Raw genomic sequence first — 21,363 nt, 5'->3', positions numbered from 1 at the left:
CCATGTACCTACAAGCACCCAGGGGTGGCTGTCAGGGTTCTGCCCTGTCTAGCGGCTTCTCTCCAGCTGGTCAGACAGTAGAAAGATGAGCTAGCGAATCCACCAGCCAATTTCTGGGCTCTAGAGGCACTTGACAAAGGTTTCCTGATTGACATCTGTAGCAGCAAATGGGAGTCCTTGGGTGGTGCAAATGATTAACACACTCGGCAGCTAAGTGAAAGGCTGGAGGCTTGAGTCCACCCAGAAAGGCCTGGCAATATACTTCAAAAAAATCAGTCATTGAAAACCCTACGGAGCACAGTTCTACCCTGACACACGGGGTCACCATGAGTCGACATCAACTCCATAGCAGCCGGTGGTGGTGGTGGTGGTAGCAGCAAACAGGAGGTGAAGAAAGGCACTGGAGCAGGTGGGAGCAAGCAAGGCCTGTTTTGGCGGGCTCCAGGCTAGGATGCTGGGGGAACTTCTGAGTGGATCCTCTTCTTGGCCCCTTGCCAGTCAGCAACTTCCTCATAGGAGAATCGGGCCCCCACTTTCATCTCCCCCTGGGCTTCCCAGAGAATCTGTGGAAGCACCTGGGGGCGTAGGAAAAGGGCCTACCTGCCCACCTGCCTTGGGGACCAGGGACCAAAGGGGTGGCAGGGGGACTAGACAGCTGAGTGTTCTATTAGGTCCAGGCCTCCACAGGGAGATGGGGAGGGGATCATCGGGCCGGGAGCTCAGGACTCGCCTGGGACAGACCTAGCCGAGGGAGGGGGCTCAGGCCCCACTGAGCTCAGGACTATTCTTGGAGCCTGAGTCAGCGGCAAATAGAGGCAAAAGATTCCTGCCCTGCCTGTCCAGGCAGCAGTTAGAAACCAAATGGGAACACTGCCCCAGGCTATCCTCCTCTCAGAATCTAGAGTAAACACAATGAAGAGGTTTCCTCAAAGACAGCCCCTCAAAGGCCCACCCCAGGGAACTGGCAGAGACCTCCAGATGACAACTCTACAGGGTCCACAGTGAGGAGTTTTCTACATAACCCCTGAGTTTCCAGGCTGGGACCCCTCCCAGGGCAAAGGCCGGGTCTGCAGTTCACAGACTCCCATGGACAGGCCAGCTGAGCAAAGTCCCCCATGTGGCTGAGTGGGAACATCTGGGCTTAGCTCCCCACAGGCATCAAAGGCTTCTGGCCTCCATGCTGCAACCCCCACACGTGCCCCTGGCTGAGGACACATAAGCCTGTGGAAAGGCAAAAAGGATTCAGGGGATGAAGAATTGGGAGGAAGTCCCTGCTCCCCGTCCGGACTCAATGCCAATGCCAAGAAAGAGACAACGCAGCTCTCAACACTGGACTTTATTGGTGCTAATGCGCAGCACACCCTCTTCTTGGAAGGGTTTGGGAGCGAGGGTGGTATGTGTGTGCTTGGTGGGGACCATGAGCCCCAGCTCCGCCCTCCCGCCTGCACAGGCTTCCTGCCTAGAAGCGCAGCCAGAACATGCCACTACGGATCCGGTTATAGTCTGGAAGCTGCTCGATGGGGCCTGTGGGGAGAAGGTGGGGCGTCAGGGTGGGGTCCCTGGCCTGCACAAGGACACCTGGCCCTGTGCCGCACCCAGCTCAGAGATGCCCAGAGCTGCAGACAGGCTTTGAATGGAAAGAGGGAAAAGAACATTCCTCCAGGGGTGCCGAGCCTGTTCCTTCATGTTCAGGCGCTCAGAGCCGCACCCCCCACACAGAGGTGCCCGTTACCTGGCGGGCTTGGAGTATTGATGGAAGCACCTTGGCAGGGAGTCAGGGAGCTGCTGCGACAGGTTTATGGAGCAAGAACTCCCTGGCAGCCAGGCTATTGGGGAGAGCCTCTTGGAGGCTTCAACTTGCTGTTCCCAGTGAAGGCTGGGGGTGGGGTAGCAGAGGTAGAAGGAGAGGCCAAGAGAATGGCCCAAAGAGGACAACGAGCAGGCCCTCTAGGCCACTCACCGAATCCAGCCACTGCTGGACACTGGTCATAGAAGTACTTGGAGCAGACGTCACGTACTACACCGGCATCCACCTCCTGCAGGACGAAGCAGAGGCCACGCTGACCCACAGGCACCTGGGGACCACCTTGGCCGGCCAACATTACCCAGCTGGCCATGCTCTACCATCCAGACCAGGGAGCTCCCCACCAACCCAAAAGGGAAAGGTGCAGGGTTCTCCCTACTGTAGGCTTCCATGGCCCCACCCATCCCCAGTCATCAGCACCTCTGCCCCGCCCTCCAACTATACCCCTCTGTGGAGATGGCTGCCTAGGACACCAGGGATGCATACCAGAGTGGTCTCTACTTTGTCAGGCCCCAACTCCCCACCTCCCAGGGCCTGCCAGGCCAAGCCTCCAGAACCTCTCCCAGGGGGCCTGTGTTACCGAAATCCGGGTCTCCCACTCAGACAGGGGAACGCGGCGGCCATAGGTCAGGAGGCTGCGTCCAATGTCCTCACACACAGGGGTGGTGCCTGCAGGGTGGGAGGTGGTTTAAGGCCTGGCCAGTCCAGGCCTGGACCACAGGTGCACTCAGAACCCCCAGCCCTAGCCTGAGCCCTGGATCCTGCTCTGACCCCAGATCACCACAACCCTCTCTTCTACAACCACCTGTTACCGAAACAATGGGCTGTCGACCTGGCCCACCCCTACCTGCCTCTGAAGTCAAGGCCTTACGGGGTGGGCTCAGTGTTTTCCTTTCCAGCCATGGTTAGAATGTGGCCATCCCGGGGCTGTCAAGGCTAGCACACCCCGCCCACCTGCCCCACAGGACTACAGAGCTCACCGTCCAGATGAGACACCAGCGCATTTCTGAGGATGTTCTTGCCCCGTGCCACCTCGCTCTCTGTGGCACTGGTACATAGGCGCATCCTAAAGCCGGGGCCGGGGGTGGATTCTGAGAGATTGTGCGTGTCTCTCAGCCTCCCACGACCCTGCTCACAGCCCCCCATCCCACCCAGCCCTCGGCGGCCGCTCACCACTGGCCTTGCAGGAAGAACATCATATCATCAATGGCCATGCGGTCGCAGACAAAGTGCGCGCCTAGCAGCCCTGTTTCCGCGTAGCAGATGTGGAAGGTCTGGAAGCTCTGGCACAGCTTGTTGGCCACCGCAACTGAAGCCAGTTGGCTAGACAGGTGCTGCCAGGGGCAAAGGTAGTCAGTGGCCACCCTCCTGTCTGCGGCCCACGCCCTCGGCCCCACAGCACCAGAGCCCAGCACTCTCTCCTCTCTGAAGGCAAGGTCCCATGCTTGCCCCAACACTCACCTTGCCGCCTCCGTAAGTGCAGTCATAATGACCGACGATGGCGTTGGCCACTTCAAGGGCCACATTGTCTGGGCTGGCCCAACCAGGCCCCTCTACAGCAATGGCCACATGGGCCAGGGGCAGGGCATCATCACGGTGGCGGATCTGAAACGGTATATGGTGAGGCTGGTAGACAGTCACACTGCCCAGTTGACCACACTAGAGCATATGCATGCACGTCGGAACGTGTCTGCTTTCGAGGCAGTGCCCTCAGAGCCAGTTCCCAACTCCTGAGGCATCTCCGGAAGTCACACAGATGACCATGCATACCACAGTCCTCCCAGAGGCCCCAGCTGAGAACACTACCCCTGCCCATCAGACACCACACCTCACTGCCAGTGAAGCGGCACGGCTCAATAGTGGGCACCGCGTCCTCCACATATGTCCCAGACACACTGCTGAAGTGCTTCTGGGCGAGGTCAAGCAGCTGACGGTGTTCCACCCCTGCCGAGACAGAAAGCAGTGTTACTGGCCAGCCAGGGTCCCAGGAACAGGCAGAGGACTCTCGTGTCCTGTCTTAGTGAGAGACACCAAAAGGCAGACAGGACATCAGGACAGAACAAGGGAAGAGAATCCTCCACCAACACACCCTGCTTTGTGGGCAAGGCAGGCATCTCTGAGCCAAACAGCTCTCCTTGCCTTAGCCATGGGAGAGAAGCAGTGCGGCGAGCTTCACCCACAGGTTCCCGTTTGACACAGTGCTGATTCTCACCCTAGAAGAGCATCTCATCTCCATCAAGGGCGAGACTGGTGCTCGCTGGGCACAAGGCCACCTTCCCAGTCCTGTCCCTCTAGCCTTTCCCCAAGTAGATCCTGGCTGCTGCCCACAGGAGTGCAGGTGGGATAGTGAGTGCAAGGGCACAAAGAGGTGCTACTGCAGGCCTGTGATTAGCTCTGGGGTCCCCTGGGAGCTGAGGACAAGTCACATTACAAACCCATGCCCTCAGGACCCCTTGCAGGACCTCACCTCCTCAACTCCACAAGAGGTGGCCTGCGCTGCCCCAGCACCCTGACTGGGGAGCACTGGGGCAGCAGGGAGCTGGCCCCAGGGCAACAGTCTGCCAGCTGTCTTGGCCTTCTAGTCTCACCACCCCTGAGCTCAGGCCCCGCTCTGACTCAACAAAGTCTGACACATCAGTAGCTCAAACTGTTCTTAGTCCCCAGGTTCCCCAGCTCCAAGGCCCCCAGTCATGCTCTTCCTATCAGTCTTTTTCCCCCACCCAGCTGCAAAGGTCGTAAACCAATGGAAGCATCCTTGACCCTGCTCCCCCACCCACCATGTCCAGGCCCCTGCCAAGTTTCCATCTATAAACCATCTCGAGTGTATCCACTTCTCCCCTTGCTCCTGCTGTTCCCCACTGGTTATCTGTCCCAGCCCTCCCTTGTTCTGCCTGCCTCAACTCTGGTCCCCACATGGCAGCAGAGCAAGCCTTAAAGTAAACATCAGACTACAACATTGCCCCTCCCCTCCACTTAGGTCCCTCATGTCCCAGCTAACTAACTTACACCACCCTTTAGGCCTCTGTTCAAACACGCTTCAGCCCAGCCTCTAAGTAAGTCTCCCTTTCAGGGCACCTTCCAGCTTGTTATCAAGTGTGCATCATCACATGTCCAATGTCTGGCTTGCCCACTGGCGAGGCCATGAGGAACAAGGCTGGGGGCTTGCCTCCCTCAGCCCACATACTGGGTATAATCTCTCCTGGGACCAGGTTGGGCTAGAAAAGGCCTGAGGTCCAAGGATGGGCCAGGAGCCCAACTGAGGCCAGTGCTAAAGAGGCTCGTCCCAGTGCGGGTAATAGAGTAGAACCTTATCATGTCTCAGAGAGCATGGGAGAGGTGCTCCCCTCACAGGCAGGGTGGGAACAAGGTCCCCAGGAGTGGAAGGGGATTAAAACCAGGAGCCCTGGGCCCTGATAACCACGACCTGTGCCCACCCACCCATCACCACAGGGCTTTACCTCCAGCTGCTGCCAGCACCATTCGAGGCGCCTTGTAATGCCTGCTGAGGTACTCTGTCAGGTCTGCACGCGACAGCTTCCTGCAAGACATATGCCAGTGGGTTGACACCTCTCCCAAACCAGAGCAGGTTGGGTTGCACAAAATGGACTGAGGAGCAGATAAGGAGAGGCATGGCTTCTCTGGAGAGCAGGCTGTATGTACCCTGGCACACTCCTCAATCCCCTCCCCCCATCTCTGCTACCCACTCCTCCAGGGCCCAAAGGACAGGCTCACAGTCTTCTGAGGAGGGTGTGAGCTGATGCTGTGGAGACCCTCACAATCCACCCCCTGCCAGGGGACAAGAAGCCGTATAAGTGGGATACCCAGAAGCCCACTTTCTTAGGTTGTCAGAACATATGTGGAAACATATCCTAAAACAAACCCACAACTTTAGTGAAAACCACACAGCCATTGAAAAACTCACAAAGACCACACAACAACGCAGAAAAAGTCTCCAATCATGACAATTAGGAAAATAAACACATAGTACAAGCAGCCAGCGAACTATACACGAACTCATGCAGACATACAGGGCCTGGAAGGGATCTGGCCCAGGCCTAGATGAGGGGACACATTTGCCACAGGCCCAGCTGACCCTCACCTGACGTTCTCACTGGGCCCCTCCACAGCCTGGCCCAGGGGCGTGCCCTGGAACGCTGTGGCATGCAAGTAGTCAAAGACCACATCCCGCTGGGACGCATCATTCTCCTGCAGCTCCCGCAGGATCACATCACGCTCCTTCTCGATCTGGGAGTCTTCCAGGCTGCAGTTCTGCACAATGTCAGCCAGGAGCTCCACAGCTGAACACAAGAGGGACTTGTCTGGAGTGCGAAGGTGCTAGAGACTGGTGACAGCACAAAATCCCAGCCCAGCACCTCCTGCTACTGCCAGGCCATACCATACAGGTAACTTGACGCCATGGCCAGGCCAGGTGTTCTGGGAAGCCTGGCCTCTGCTCTGCTGGAGGCTTTCCCCTCCCTCCCTCCACTCCATCTCCAGGCTGTTACCTTTTGGCAGATCCTTGGACAGCGCCTTAATGTAGTAAGCTGTGTGCTCCCGAGTACTGTAAGCATTAAGATGGGCCCCCATGCTCTCAACCTCCTTTTCCAGAGCACTGCCAGGCCGATTTTTTGTTCCCTGCAACCAGACATCAACAGGACCAATCAGGAGCCATGTAGGAGCCCACCCTGTCCTCACAGGATAAGGTCCCAAAAGGACCACTGATCCACAAGTACCTCTCTCAGCCACAAGGGCTCTGGGGGTATGAGGCCCAGAGTCTGTGCTCACCAAGTGCTAAGGAGGCCTTGAGCTGACTGAGGCTGCAGCACCATGGGCCAAGAGGAGGGACACAGCCAGGGGCCAGGACAAAAGACCATGGTGAGAGCAAGTGTTGCCAGAAGTCCAGTGTTCCCATGACAGTCTGGCTATGCCAGGTGTCCCTCCCCTTACTGACAGCCATGGTCAGGTAAGCTCACACCTGTGTTCAGGTGATTCCACCCCCTGGCCCATCGTTCACATGGCTCTGTGTATATGTGTTAGTGGCCACCTCCGTGGGACTCAGTCACAGTGTCATGCCAGGGTGTGTTGCAGGGTGGCTTTGTCTCATTACACACATACACGCATGTTAAGACTGATACTCACACCCATGATCCTGCAGCTGGTTGGGTTGAATACTCCTGCCTCATACCCTCGCCCATGTGAGTATAGGAGGGACCTTCCCTCCATACCTCCTTCCTTCATCCATTTCTTTCGTTTAAAATACTCGGTCTCTACTCTGTGCCAGCAGGGGCTGTCTGAGGAACTACAGTGGTGGCAGTCACCACCTTCAAGAAAGCTCAGTGCTCACTTCTATGGCCAAGAGACGGCCAGGGAGCAGGACATTTCACAAGCACGCACGCCGAAAGGCCTTGCCTCGCTTGTAAAATGTGAGGCTCCTGTGGCTCCCTGGATCTCTGTTGGCTCTGGGACCTGGTGGTGCGGCTCATCAGAAGGGTACTCAGCCATGAGAGGCTAAGCCGGTGGGACTGCTTCCAGAAAGGCCAGTAGAGTTCCCCCTCCCCAGCTGAGACCCATAACTGAGGAGGCTGACTTTCTGGCCTGCATTCTCAGGAGGAAAAACAGGCAATCCCAAGCCTAAGGGAGACACAGGAATTCCAGAGTCTCACCTTGAAAGCCAGGTGCTCCACAAAGTAGCCTGCCCCATTGTTCTTCTCAGTCTCGTAACGGCTGCCAGCATCAATCCACACTCCCACCTAGACAAGAAGGCACCAACAAAGGTAACAAACAAACTATCCTAGTCCCCCCTTGATCTTGGGGAATATCTGCCTCAGTTGGCATGACACAGTTTATAAAGAATATGTTCTACATTCTACTTTGATGAGTAGTGTCTGGGGTCTTAAAAGCCTGTGAGCGGACATCTAGGATACTCCACTGGTCTCACCCCTTCGGGGGTAAGGAATAATGAAGAAAACTAAAGACATGAGGGAAAGATTAGTCCAAAAGACAAATGGACCACATCTACCAAGGTCTCTACCAGACTGAGTCCAGTACAAAGAGATGGTGCCCGGCTACAACCACTGACTGCTCTGACGGGGATCACAACAGAGGGTCTCAGACAGACCTGGAGAAAAATGTAGAACAAAATTCTAACTCAAAAAGAAAGACCAGACTTGCTGACCTGATAGAGACTGGAGAAACCCTGAGAGTATGGCCCCCAGCATCCTTTCAGCTTAGTAATGAGGTCACTCCTGAGGCTCACCCTTCAGCCAAAGACTGAACAGGCCTATGGAACAAAACAAGACTAAAGGGGCACACCAGCCCTGGGTCATGGACCTCAAGGCAGGAGAGAACAGGAAAGCTGGTAATAGGTAACCCAGGGCTGAGAAGGAAAAGCGTTGACATGTCATTAGATTGTTAACCTATGTCATAGAATAATGTATGTACTACCTGTTTGATGAGAAACTAGTTTGTTCTGTAAGGCTTCATCTAAAGTACTACATATATATCTCTCTAAAAAAAAAAATCCCAGTCCCCACTTATGCCTCACCCTGGGTGACTCAGCACAAGCCCCTGGTAGGGGCTCATGGGTGCCAGCTCATGGGTCTTGGAGCACGGGTGGGGAGGGCTGCTCAGGCAGGACCTCTGAGCTCAGAGAGGCAGCAGTGCCCTGGGCATAGGGCACGGGCTGAGTGACGAGTCACACAGCGTCACCTCTCCTTCCTGCCCTGACCGGTTACTGAGGACACCCAAGGAAGTTTCTAACTTTGCATACTATCCTGGTTCCACCACCGTACAAAATTCTTAGATTCAGTCTCACTCTCAGTTGATTCTTTGGGCTTTTCTTGGCATGCAACGCATCATTTGCAAACAACATCAATTTCTTTTTCTCCTTTCCAAAAATTATACCCTGCCTTTATTTTGGCTTTCATCCTTTATCATTAAGAAAAACCAAAAAACCAAACCCGTTGCCGCCGAGTTGATTCCAACTCATAAGAAACCAAAAAAACAAAACAAAACAAAACAAAAAAACCATTACTGTCAATTCTGACTCACATAGCAACCCTACAGGACAGAGTAGAACTGCCCCCTAAGGCTTTCAAGGAGCCCACTGGTGAATTTGAACTGCCAACCTTTTGCTTAGCTGTCATAGCCCTTAACCACTACACCACCCAGGTTTCTACTCATAAGAAAAACAGGTTACCAAAAAGAAAAGAGGCTACTAATTTAGATGCTGCACATTTTGTCTTGTCCTATTCGCATTTCTTTTTAATAATTTTTATTGTGCTTTAAGTGAAAGTTTACAAATCAAGTCAGTCTCTCACACAAAAACCCATATACACCTTGCTACACACTCCCAATTACTCTCCCCCTAATGAGACAGCCCTCTCTCTCCCTCCACTCTCTCTTTTTGTGTCCATTTCACCAGCTTCTAACTCCCTCCACCCTCTCATCTCCCTTCCAGGCAGGAGATGCAAACACAGTCTCAAGTGTCCACCTGATCCAAGAAGCTCACTCCTCACCAGCATCCCTCTCCAACCCATTGTCCAGTCCAATCCATGTCTGAAGAGTTGACTTCAGGAATGGTTCCTGTCCTGGGCCAACAGAAGGTCTGGGGGCCATGATCTCCGGGGTCCTTCCAGTCTCAGTCACACCATTAAGTCTGGTCTTATCGTTTTTTTTTTTTTAAGTTTTTAAACAGACCTGGACACCAAATATTGCCAAATGTCTACTTGGCACACAATGAGAATCCTGGGATCCACATGATCACAATGATCTAGTCTATTCATTTACTGTTTGTTCATAGCTGATTTCTTCCACACATCTATCAGTTTGTCATACTGTGGGAGCCTGTGTGTTGCTGTGATGCTGGAAGCTATGCCACCAGTATTCAGATACCAGCAGGGTCACCCATGGAGGACAGGTTTCAGCCGAACTTCCAGACTAAGACAGACTAGGAAGAAGGACCTGGCAGTCTACTTCTGGAAAGAATTAGCCAGTGAAAACGTTATGAATAGCAGCGGAACACTGTCTTATATAGTGCTAGAATATGAGCCCCTCAAGTTGGAAGGCACCCAATATACAATTGGGGAAGAGCTGCCTCCTCAAAGTAGAATCGACCTTAACGATGTAGATGGGGTCAAGCTTTCAGGACCTTCATTTGCTGATTTGGCACAACTCAAAATGAGAAGAAACCGCCGCAAGCATCCATTAATAATAGTAATGTGGAATGTATGGAGTACGCATCTAGAAAAACTGGAAATCATCAAAAATGAAATGGAACACATAAACATCAATATCCTAGGCATTAGTGAGCTGAAATGGACTGGTACGGCCATTTTAAATCAATCACATGGTCTATTTTGCCGGGAATGACAACTTGAAGAGGAATGGCGTTGCATTCATTGTCAAAAAGAACATTTCAAGATCTATCCTGAAGTGTGCTGTCAGGGATAGGATAATATCCATACACCCATGAGGAAAAACAGTTAATACAACTATTATTCAAATTTACACACCAACCACTATGGCCCAAAGATGAAGAAATTGAAGATTTTTACTAACTTCTGTAGTCTGAAATTGATCAGGATGAGTGCATAATTACTGGTGATTGGAATGCAAAAGTTGGAAACAAAGATGGATCAACAATTGGAAAATATGGTCTTGGTGAAAGAAATGACTCCAGAGATCATGTGATAGAATTTTTTAAGACCAAAGACTTCTTCACTGCAAATACTTTTTTGCAACAACATAAACGGTAACTATACTTTTTTATACATGTGGACCTCACCAGATGGAATACACAGGAATCAATTTGACTGCATCTGTGGAAAGAGACAAAGGAAAAGCTCAATATCATCAGTCCAAACAAGGCCAGGATCTGACTGTGGAAAAGACCATAGATTGCTCATATCCAAGTTCAAGTTGAAGCGGAAAGAAAATTAGAACAAGTCCACCGAGAGCCAAAGTCTGACCTTGAGTATATACCACCTTGAATATATCCCACCTGAATTTAGAGACCATCTGAAGAATAGACTTGACGCATTGAACACTAATGACCAAAGACCAGACATGTTGTACAATAACATCAAGAACATCATACATGAAAAAAGCAAGAGGTCATTAAAAAGACAGTAAAGAAAGAAAAGACCAAAATGGATGTCAAAAGAGACTCCGAAACTTGCTCTTGAACATCGAGTAGTTAAAGCAAATGGAAGAAATGATGAAGTAAAACAGCTCAACAGAAGATTTCAAAGGGTGGCTCGAAAAGACAAAGTAAAGTATCATAATGACATGTGCAAAGAGCTGGAGGTAGAAAACCAAAAGGGAAGAACACGCTCAGCATTTCTCAAGCTGCAAGAACTGAAGAAAAAATTCAAGTCTCACGTTGCAATATTGAAGGATTCTATGGGGAAAATACTAAACGACTCAGGAAGCATCAAAAGCAGATAGAAGGAATACACAGTGTCACTACACCAAAAAAGAATTGGTCAACGTTCAACCATTTCAGGAGGTAGCATATGATCAGGAACTGATGGTACTGAAGGAAGAGGTCCAGGCTGCACTGAAGGCACTGGCAAAAAACAAGGCTCCAGGAACTGACAGAATACCAATTGAGATGTTTTACCAAACAGATGCAACACTGGAAGTGCTCATTCGTCTACGCCAAGAAATCTGAAAGACAGCTAGGTACCTGGCCAACCCACTGGGAAAGATTCATATTTTATGCCTATTCCAAAGAAAGGTGATCCAATCAAATGTGAATATTATCAAACAATATCATTAATATCACGTGCAAGTAAAATTTCGCTGAAGATCATTCAAAAGCAGCTGCAACATAGATAGGGAACTGCTAGAAATTAAGCCAAGTTCAGAAGAGGACGCGGAACGAAGGATATCAGTGTTGATATCAGATGGATCTGGCTGAAAGCAGGGAATACCAGAAAGATGTTTACCTGTGTTTCATTGGCTATGCAAAGGCATTCGACTGTATGGATAACAAATTATGGATAACATTGCAAAGAATGGGAATTCTAGAAAACTGTGCTCATAAGGAACCTGTACATAGATCAAGAGGCAGTCATTCAAACAGAACATGGGGATACTACATGGTTTAAAGTCACAAAAGGTATATCACAGTTGTATTCTTTCACCATACTTATTAAATCTGTACGCTGAGCAAAGAATCCAAGAAGCTGGACTATATGAAGAAGAACAGAGCACCAGGATTGGAGGAAGACTCATTAACAACCTCAGTTATGCAGATGACATAACCTTGCTTGGTTTAAGTGAAGAAGACTTGAGCACTTACTGATGAAGATCAAAGACTACAGCCTTCAGTATGGATTACACCTCAACACAAAGTTAACGAAAATCCTCACAACTGGACCAATAAACAGCATTACAATAAATGGAGAAAAGACTGAAGTTGTCAATGATTTCATTTTACTTGGATCCACAATCAATGCCCATGGAAGCAGCAGTCAAGAAATCAAAAGACACATTGCACTGGGTAAATCTACTGCAAAAGACCTCTCGAAAGGGTTAAAAAGCAAAGATGTCACCTTGAAGACTAAGGTGTGCCTGACTCAAGCCATGACGTTTTCAATCACCTTACATGCATGTAAAAGCTGGCCAATGAATAAGGAAGACCTAAGAAGAACCAACACTTCTGAATTATGGTGTTGGTGAAAAATATTGAATATACCATGGACGGCCAGAAGAACAAACAAATCTGTCCTGGAGGAAATACAGCCAGAATGCTCCTTAGAAGGATGGCAAGACTACATCTCACATACTCAGGACATTCTATCAGGAGGGATCAGTCCCTGGAGAAGGACATCATGCTTGGTAAAGTAGAGGGTCATTGAAAAAGAGGAAGACCTCCAGTGAGATGGATTGACACAGTGGGTGAAACAATTGACTCAAGCATAACAATGACTGTGAGGATGGTGCAGGACCGGGCAGTGTTTCATTCTGTTGTACACAGGGTCCCTATAAGTCGGAACCCACTTGACGGCACCTAACAACAACATAGTTAATTTAAGTTTTTCACATCTACTTTGCTAAGACATGTTGGTATACAAATCTTATGCCATATTCTTAGATGAACATTTACTTCACATCTAACATCTGGGAAAGAAAGATACATTTTATAATCTGTGATATCCTTTCACTATAATTAGCAGCCTTGTGTCTGGCACTGGAGCACAATGGTGCTCAGTATAATATGGAGCATCTTAGGTTCCATGAAACATAGCATTCTCTACTGAGTTTTCTTAACAGGCTTTGGGATGGTTTATGAGCGTGTCATGTAACAAGTTGCCTAACATCTTTTCCTGTATTTCAGTAACTTACACTGCAGCACATTATTTGTTTCTAGAAGAAAACTGAAAGAATTTACCAACGAAACCACCTGGCTCTGAAGCTTCTTGAGGCCAGGATTAATTCTTGGGAAACTTCTCACCTATTCATGTATCTATTCAAGATTTCCATCCTTGAGTCAAGTTTAAAGATTTGTACTTTTTGGAAAATCATCCATTTCAACTAGAATCTCCAAATGCATTTCTTCATCAAGTGTGCTCCCAGTGTAGCCTGGAGCTTAGGACCTTAGGCTGTGAAGCTGAGAGACCTGGACCCCTGAAAATCATGTAACTTCTTTGAACCGCATTTTTCCTCGTTGTAAAACGGAAACACGACCATTACACAAAAAAAAGCTGGAAAAGAACTTGGTCTCCGGCTTGGCAGGCATCGTATGTTAAACGAACGTTGGTTCTCAGAATTGCCCCAAGAAATCAAGGGATGGCTGGGATCAGGATTCGGGTGTAAAGGGCAATCCAGCAGTGAGAAAGCCAGAGTCTGAATTAAAACCACAGACACGAGCACTCGAGTCAGAGAGAAGCCCGAGGACTCCTCCCAGACAGTGCCCCCGACTCACCGTGCAGGTGGGCTGGGGGGACTGCTCCGAGGCCACGCGCAGCCCGTTGTCCAGAAGGCTGACCTGCGTCTCAGGTATGTTCTGGAGAGCCTGGGCAAACGTGGCCGTGCCCCGCAGAGCAGAAGCCCTCAGCAGGGCCGGCTAAGAAAGGAGGGTGATCATGAGTGAGGGCCGAGTCGAGGGGAAGCTCCCCACAGGGACCCTCCAGACAGGCATCTCTCGCAACGGGGCCCTCATCCCGGTCACCAGGCCCCGGCGAAACCCCGGTCCACGCCCTCGGCCGTGACCTTCCCGCGGCCCTGACCCTGCAACCTCTCCACCTCGATCCGCCGCCGCTAACCGCCCGCTCCCCGTCCGTCTTTTGAAACCTCGAGCCCCTCTTCCCTGTGCCCTGCATTCTTGCGCTCCGGCCACAGCCTCACCGAGCCACGGGCATGCAGCAGCACCCGCGCCCCAGCGCCAGCAGTCCGGCAGACCATGGACGCCGCCATCTTCTTGCTCACGTCAGCGCCGAGCTGCGGCGCACATGCGCGGAGCAGGAACAGCAGCGCCCGAGGCGCAGGCGCAGTTCTGCCGATTCGGCACTCGGCTGTCCTCTGGCGGAGGCTGTGGGTATCCTCTCGCCACTGGTCGCCTGGTCAATCTCTGCGTCCGCCGGCCCCTTCACTAGTCAGTCCACCCCTCTGTACATCGACCGCCGCGGGCCCGCCCGCGGTCCATCTCGGTTCATCTGTGGGAGGCAGAGTGAGAGATGTTTCTCACGAACCGCGGCCCCCCGGATTGTTTACGTGGGTGGAGCGGACGGCGTAGGCCGGAGTCTCAGCCACAGACTGGCCGCGGGTTCGAGTCCAGGGTCTGAAGCACCGGCGGGAATCCTGGAGCTGTTAGGCAGCCGCTCAAAGTCACGGTTTTCTCTTTAAAAGAAAGAAGTAGATTCAGACGGTTAACATGGAAGTTTATTAGGATATTGCTAAGAAAAAGGGAGCAACTCGGAGAGTAATTTGTGAAGTAGGATTCCTTGTTTGGGAAAAAAAAAAAAAAAACGCGCTGTGCCAATTCTGACACAATACATAGGAAAAAAAATCCGGAGGAGCACAATCCGAACTTTCAGCCGAGTGACTTACGGGAAATGGATAGAGGGGAAGGGAAGGAACCTACCATTTTTACATTTCTGTATTCTTTAATACACAGTTTTTAATTCTTTTGCAAAATGCTATTTTTGAAGTGGCAGAGAATAACTTTGAATTCTACTTCCTTTTACAGGTACTGTATATGTTATTTATTTTCATCTATTTTTGGGATCTCCCTAAAAAGATGGACAAAAGATGGATGTGTGGATTAATATTTTGTGAACTAAAATTATTACGATTTTTGACATGAAAATTAAAGTGGGTTAGAGAGAACCGTTTAACGGTCCATCTTTCCTGATTTTTTTTTTTCTCTTTTAACTTTATTTTTCAGAATAGTTTTAGATTAACAGAAAATTGAGCAGATAGTACAGAGAGTTCCATATAACCCTCCCCCCGCCACACACAGAGAGCTTTCCCTATTATTAACCATCTGACATTAGCACAGGTGGGGGGGGCACAGACTTAAAGGTGGGCAATTCAAATCCACTCAGTGGTGCCAGGGAAGAAAGGCCTGGCAACCTGCTTCTGTACAGATTAAGCCCCCCCCCCAAAAAACCCAAACCCGTTGCTATTGAATCGATTCCAATTCCAATTCATGACAATTCTATAGGACAGGGTAGAACTGCCTCATAGGGTTTACAAGGCTGTAATCTTTATGGAAGCTGACTGCCTCATCTTTCTCCCTGTGAAGATCATAGCCAAGAAAACTTTATGGAGCATTTCTACTCTGTAACACATGGGGTCGCCATGAACTGGAATCCACTCATTGGTAGTGAGTTTTTATTAGTATGGCACATTTGTTAAAATTAATGAACCGGTATTGATCCATTATTATTGACTAAAGTCCATAGTTTATTCAGATTTCCTTAGTGTTTATTTAATGTCTTTTTTCTGTTCCAGGATCCCATCCAGGATAACATATTACATTTCATTGTCATGTCTCCTTAGACACCTCTTGGCTGTGGCACGTGTGTTTTTAACACAATTATTCATCACTTGAGGAGCCCTGGTGACGCAGTCGTTAAGGTGCTGGGCTGCTAACCAAAAGGTTGGTGGTCTGAACCTACCACTCACTCCCTGGGAGAAAGATGTGGTAGTCTGCTTCCATAAAAATTTACAGCCTTGGAAACTCTATGCAGCAGTTCTATTCCGTCCTACAGGATCTCGTTTGAGTCAGAGTCGACTCTATGGCAGGAGTTTGGTGGGGTTTTTTAATTCATCACTTTAAAGTAACAGACATTTAGACGTGTTCATTTACTTTGTAACTGGATCAAGTGCATGCCTCGAACAAGATAGAATGGAAAACGTTCAAGCATCAAACAAAATGGGTGTCTTGAAGATTGGCATGTGGAATATCATAGTAATGATAAGAACTTTGCAGATATATGAAAATAGAGCTGCTCTATCTAGTTCCCAATGGGAAGGAAATGTCTGAAATGGTGAACACCAGACTTGTGAAAGGCACGTGAAACCACCAAGTCCAGATGGGCAAGCAGTCCCTCCAAGGAGTGGAATACTGTGACCCTGATTCCATGAAAATGGATCGTTAACAAATGGGTCTTAATTCAGACTGGCTTTGGGCAGATTGACTTTTAGGTGAAACTTCTTCAGGGAGAATTATTTTTGTCTGGTACTTCCCCCCTCCCTTGGAAGCTTTTTTTATTATTGTGGTGAAAGTATACACAAGAAAACATATGCCATCTCAACAATTCTACGTATACAATTCAGCGACATTGATTACATTCTTCAAGTTGTGCAACCATTCCCTGTCTACTACTTCTTTATTAGAAAGTCCTTTTCCAAGTGTTTAAAACAACTTTTTTCATTAGTTCAGTTTAATTTTTTTCACACTAACTCTTCATTCATTCATTTTTTTTTAATAACTTTTATTAAGCTTCAAGTGAACGTTTACAAATCCAATCAGTCTGTCACATATAAGTTTACATACATCTCACTCCCTACTCCCACTTGCTATCCCCCTCTTGAGTCAGCCCTTTCAGTCTCTCCTTTCTTGACAATGTTGCCGGCTTCCCTCTCTCTCTATCCTCCCATCCCCCCTCCAGACAAGAGTTGCCAACACAGTCTCAAGTGTCCACCTGATATAATTAGCTCACTCTTCATCAGCGTCTCTCTCCCACCCGCTGACCAGTCCCTTTCATTTCTGATGAGTTGTCTTCCAGGATGGTTCCTCTCCTGTGTCAACTGAAGGTGTGGGGAGCATAGCGGCCGGGATTCCTCTAGTCTCAGTCAGACCATTAAGTTTGGTCTTTTTATGAGAATTTGGGGTCTGTATCCCACTGATCTCCTGCTCCCTCAGGGGTCCTCTGCTGTGCTCCCTGTCAGGGCAGTCATCGATTGTGGCCGGGCACCAACTAGTTCTTCTGGTCTCAGGATGATGTAGGTCTCCGGTTCATGTGGCCCTTTCTGTCTCTTGGGCTCTTAGTTGTCGTGTGACCTTGGTGTTCTTCATTTTCCTTTGCTCCAGGTGGGTTGAGACCAATTGATGCATCTTAGATGGCCGCTTGTTAGCATTTAAGACCCCAGACCCCACATTTCAAAGTGGGATGCAGAATGATTTCGTAATAGAATTATTTTGCCAATTGACTTAGAAGTCCCCGCAAACCATGTTCCCCAGACCCCCGCACTTGCTCCACTGACCTTTGAAGCATTCATTTTATCCCGGCAACTTCTTTGCTTTTGGTCCAGTCCAATTGAGCTGACCTTCCATGTATTGAGTGTTGTCTTCCCTTCACCTAAAGCAGTTCTTATCTACTGACTAATCAATAAAAAACCCTCTCCCACCCTCCCTCCCTCCCCCCCTCGTAACCACAAAAGTATGTGTTCTTCTCAGTTTTTACTATTTCTCAAGATCTTATAATAGTGGTCTTATACAATATTTGTCCTTTTGCCTCTGACTAATTTCGCTCAGCATAATGCCTTCCAGGTTCCTCCATGTTATGAAATGTTTCAGAGATTCGTCACTGTTCTTTATCGATGAGTAGTATTCCATTGTGTGAATATACCACAATTTATTTACCCATTCATCCGTTGATGGACACCTTGTTTGCTTCCAGCTTTTTGCTATTGTAAACAGAGCTGCAATAAACATGGGTGTGCATATATCTGTTTGTATGAAGGCTCTTGTATCTCTAGGGTATATTCCTAGGAGTGGGATTTCTGGGTTGTATGGTAGTTCTATTTCTAACTGTTTAAGATAACGCCAGATGGATTTCCAAAGTGGTTGTACCATTTTACATTCCCACCAGCAGTGTATGAGAGTTCCAATCTCTCCGCAGCCTCTCCAACATTTATTATTTTGTGTTTTTTGGATTAATGCCAGCCTTGCTGGTGTGAGATGGAATCTCATCGTAGTTTTAATTTGCATTTCTCTAATGGCTAATGATTGAGAGCATTTTCTCATGTGTCTGTTGGCTGCCTGAATATCTTCTTTAGTGAAATGTGTGTTCATATCCTTTGCCCACTTCTTGATTGGGTTGTTTGTCTTTTTGTGGTTGAGTTTTGACAGAATCATGTAGATTTTAGAGATCAGGCGCTGGTCGGAGATGTCATAGCTGAAAATTCTTTCCCAATCTGTAGGTGGTCTTTTTACTCTTTTGGAGAAGTCTTTAGATGAGCATAGGTGTTTGATTTTTAGGAGCTCCCAGTTATCGGGTTTCTCTTCATCATTTTTGGTAATGTTTTGTATTCTGTTTATACCTTGTATTAGGGCTCCTAGGGTTGTCCCAATTTTTTCTTCCATGATCTTTATTGTTTTAGTCTTTATGTTTAGGTCTTTGATCCACTTGGAGTTAGTTTTTGTGCATGGTGTGAGGTATGGGTCCTGTTTCATTTTTTTGCAAATGGATATCCAGTTATGCCAGCACCATTTGTTAAAAAGGCTATCTTTTCCCCAGTTAATTGACACTGGTCCTTTGTCAAATATCAGCAGCTCATACGTGGATGGATCTATGTCTGGGTTCTCAATTCTGTTCCATTGGTCTATGTGTCTGTTGTTGTACCAATACCAGGCTGTTTTGACTACTGTGGCTGTATAATAGGTTCTGAAGTCAGGTAAGGTGAGGCCTCCCACTTTTTTCTTCTTTTTCAGTAGTGCTTTGCTTATCCGGGGCTTCTTTCCCTTCCATATGAAATCGGTGATTTGTTTCTCTATCCCCTTAAAATATGACATTGGAATTTGGATCGGAAGTGCGTTAAATGTATAGATGGCTTTTGGTAGAATAGACATTTTTACTATGTTAAGTCTTCCTGTCCATGAGCAAGGTATGTTTTTCCACTTAAGTATGTCCTTTTGAATTTCTTGTAGTAGAGCTTTGTAGTTTTCTTTGTATAGGTCTTTTACATCCTTGGTAAGATTTATTCCTAAGTATCTTATCTTCTTGGGGGCTACTGTGAATGGTATTGATTTGGTGATTTCCTCTTCGATGTTCTTTTTGTTGATGTAGAGGAATCCAAGTGATTTTTGTATGTTTATTTTATAACCTGAGACTCTGCCAAACTCTTCTATTAGTTTCAGTAGTTTTCTGGAGGATTCCTTAGGGTTTTCTGTGTATATAATCATGTCATCTGCAAATAGTGATAACTTTACTTCTTCCTTGCCAATCCGGATACCTTTTATTTCTTTGTCTAGCCTAATTGCCCTGGCTAGGACTTCCAACACGATGTTGAATAAGAGCGGTGATAAAGGGCATCCTTGTCTGGTTCCCGTTCTCAAGGGAAATGCTTTCAGGTTCTCTCCATTTAGAGTGATATTGGCTGTTGGCTTTGCATAGATGCCCTTTATTATGTTGAGGAATTTTCCTTCAATTCCTATTTTGGTAAGAGTTTTTATCATAAATGGGTGTTGGACTTTGTCAAATGCCTTTTCTGCATCAATTGATAAGATCATGTGGTTTTTGTCTTTTGTTTTATTTATGTGATGGATTACATTAATGGTTTTTCTGATATTAAACCAGCCTTGCATACCTGGTATAAATCCCACTTGATCAGGGTGAATTATTTTTTTGATGTGTTGTTGGATTCTATTGGCTAGAATTTTGTTGAGGATTTTTGCATCAATGTTCATGAGGGATATAGGTCTATAATTTTCTTTTTTTGTAATGTCTTTACCTGGTTTTGGTATCAGGGAGATGGTGGCTTCATAGAATGAGTTGGGTAGTATTCCGTCATTTTCTATGCTTTGGAATACCTTTAGTAGTAGTGGTGTTAACTCTTCTCTGAAAGTTTGGTAGAACTGCAGTGAAGCCGTCCAGGCCAGGGCTTTTTTTTGTTGGGAGTTTTTTGATTACCGTTTCAATCTCTTTTTTTGTTATGCGTCTATTTAGTTGTTCTACTTCTGAATGTGTTAGTTTAGGTAGGTAGTGTTTTTCCAGGAATTCATCCATTTCTTCTAGGTTTTCAAATTTGTTAGAGTACAATTTTTCATAATAATCTGAAATGATTCTTTTAATTTCATTTGGTTCTGTTGTGATGTAGTCCTTCTCGTTTCTTATTCGGGTTATTTGTTTCCTTTCGTGTATTTCTTTAGTCAGTCTAGCCAATGGTTTATCAATTTTGTTAATTTTTTCAAAGAACCAGCTTTTGGCTTTGTTAATTCTTTCAATTGTTTTTCTGTTCTCTTAATTCATTTAGTTCAGCTCTAATTTTTATTATTTGTTTTCTTCTGGTGCCTGATGGATTCTTTTGTTGCTCACTTTCTATTTGTTCAAGTTGTAGGGACAGTTCTCTGATTTTGGCTCTTTCTTCCTTTTGTATGTGTGCATTTATTGATATAAATTGGCCTCTGAGCACTGCTTTTGCTGTGTCCCAGAGGTTTTGATAGGAAGTATTTTCATTCTCTTTGCTTTCTATGAATTTCCTTATTCCCTCCTTGATGTCTTCTATAACCCAGTCTTTTTTCAGGAGGGTATTGTTCATTTTCCAAGTATTTGATTTCTTTTCCCTAGTTTTTCTGTTATTGATCTCTAGTTTTATTGCCTTGTGGTCTGAGAAGATACTTTGTAATATTTCGATGTTTTGGACTCTGCAAAGGTTTGTTTTATGACCTAATATGTGGTCTATTCTAGAGAATGTTCCATGTGCGCTAGAAAAAAAAAGTATATTTTGCAGCAGTTGGGTGGAGAGTTCTGTATAAGTCAATGAGGTCAAGTTGGTTGATTGTCGTAATTAGTTCTTCCGTGTCTCTGTTGAGCTTCTTACTGGATGTCCTGTCCTTCTCCGAAAGTGGTGTGTTGAAGTCTCCTACTATAATTGTGGAGGTATCTATCTCGCTTTTCAATTCTGTTAAAATTTGATTTATGTATCTTGCAGCCCTGTCATTGGGTGCATAAATATTTAATATGGTTATGTCTTCCTGGTCAATTGTCCCTTTTATCATTATACAGTGTCCTTCTTTATCCTTTGTGGTGGATTTAAGTCTAAAGTCTATTTTGTCAGAAATTAATATTGCTACTCCTCTTCTTTTTTGCTTGTTGTTTGCT

The 21,363-nt window shown here is 47.3% G+C and overlaps 1 protein-coding gene across 1 annotated transcript; it reads right to left on the bottom strand.

Annotated features, from left to right (window-relative positions):
• Positions 1–1,321: 1,321 nt before the first annotated feature.
• On the bottom strand, positions 1,322–14,247 carry LOC100674803 (cytochrome b-c1 complex subunit 1, mitochondrial). The gene is made up of 13 exons (XM_010589828.2): positions 14,159–14,247; positions 13,737–13,877; positions 7,468–7,554; positions 6,310–6,439; positions 5,904–6,102; positions 5,263–5,342; positions 3,633–3,748; positions 3,266–3,409; positions 2,978–3,138; positions 2,785–2,870; positions 2,385–2,473; positions 1,961–2,036; positions 1,322–1,524 (listed from the first exon to the last, which is right to left on the bottom strand). Exons 1-13 carry the CDS (start codon positions 14,225–14,227, stop codon positions 1,460–1,462), a joined length of 1,443 nt encoding a protein of 480 aa, XP_010588130.2. The 5' UTR covers positions 14,228–14,247; the 3' UTR covers positions 1,322–1,459.
• Between the last annotated feature and the right edge of the window lie 7,116 nt (positions 14,248–21,363).

The sequence above is a fragment of the Loxodonta africana genome, chromosome 22 (genome assembly GCF_030014295.1).
Source record: "Loxodonta africana isolate mLoxAfr1 chromosome 22, mLoxAfr1.hap2, whole genome shotgun sequence".
Taxonomy (NCBI): Eukaryota; Metazoa; Chordata; class Mammalia; order Proboscidea; family Elephantidae; genus Loxodonta; species Loxodonta africana.
This window is presented reverse-complemented; position numbering and strand designations above follow the sequence as displayed.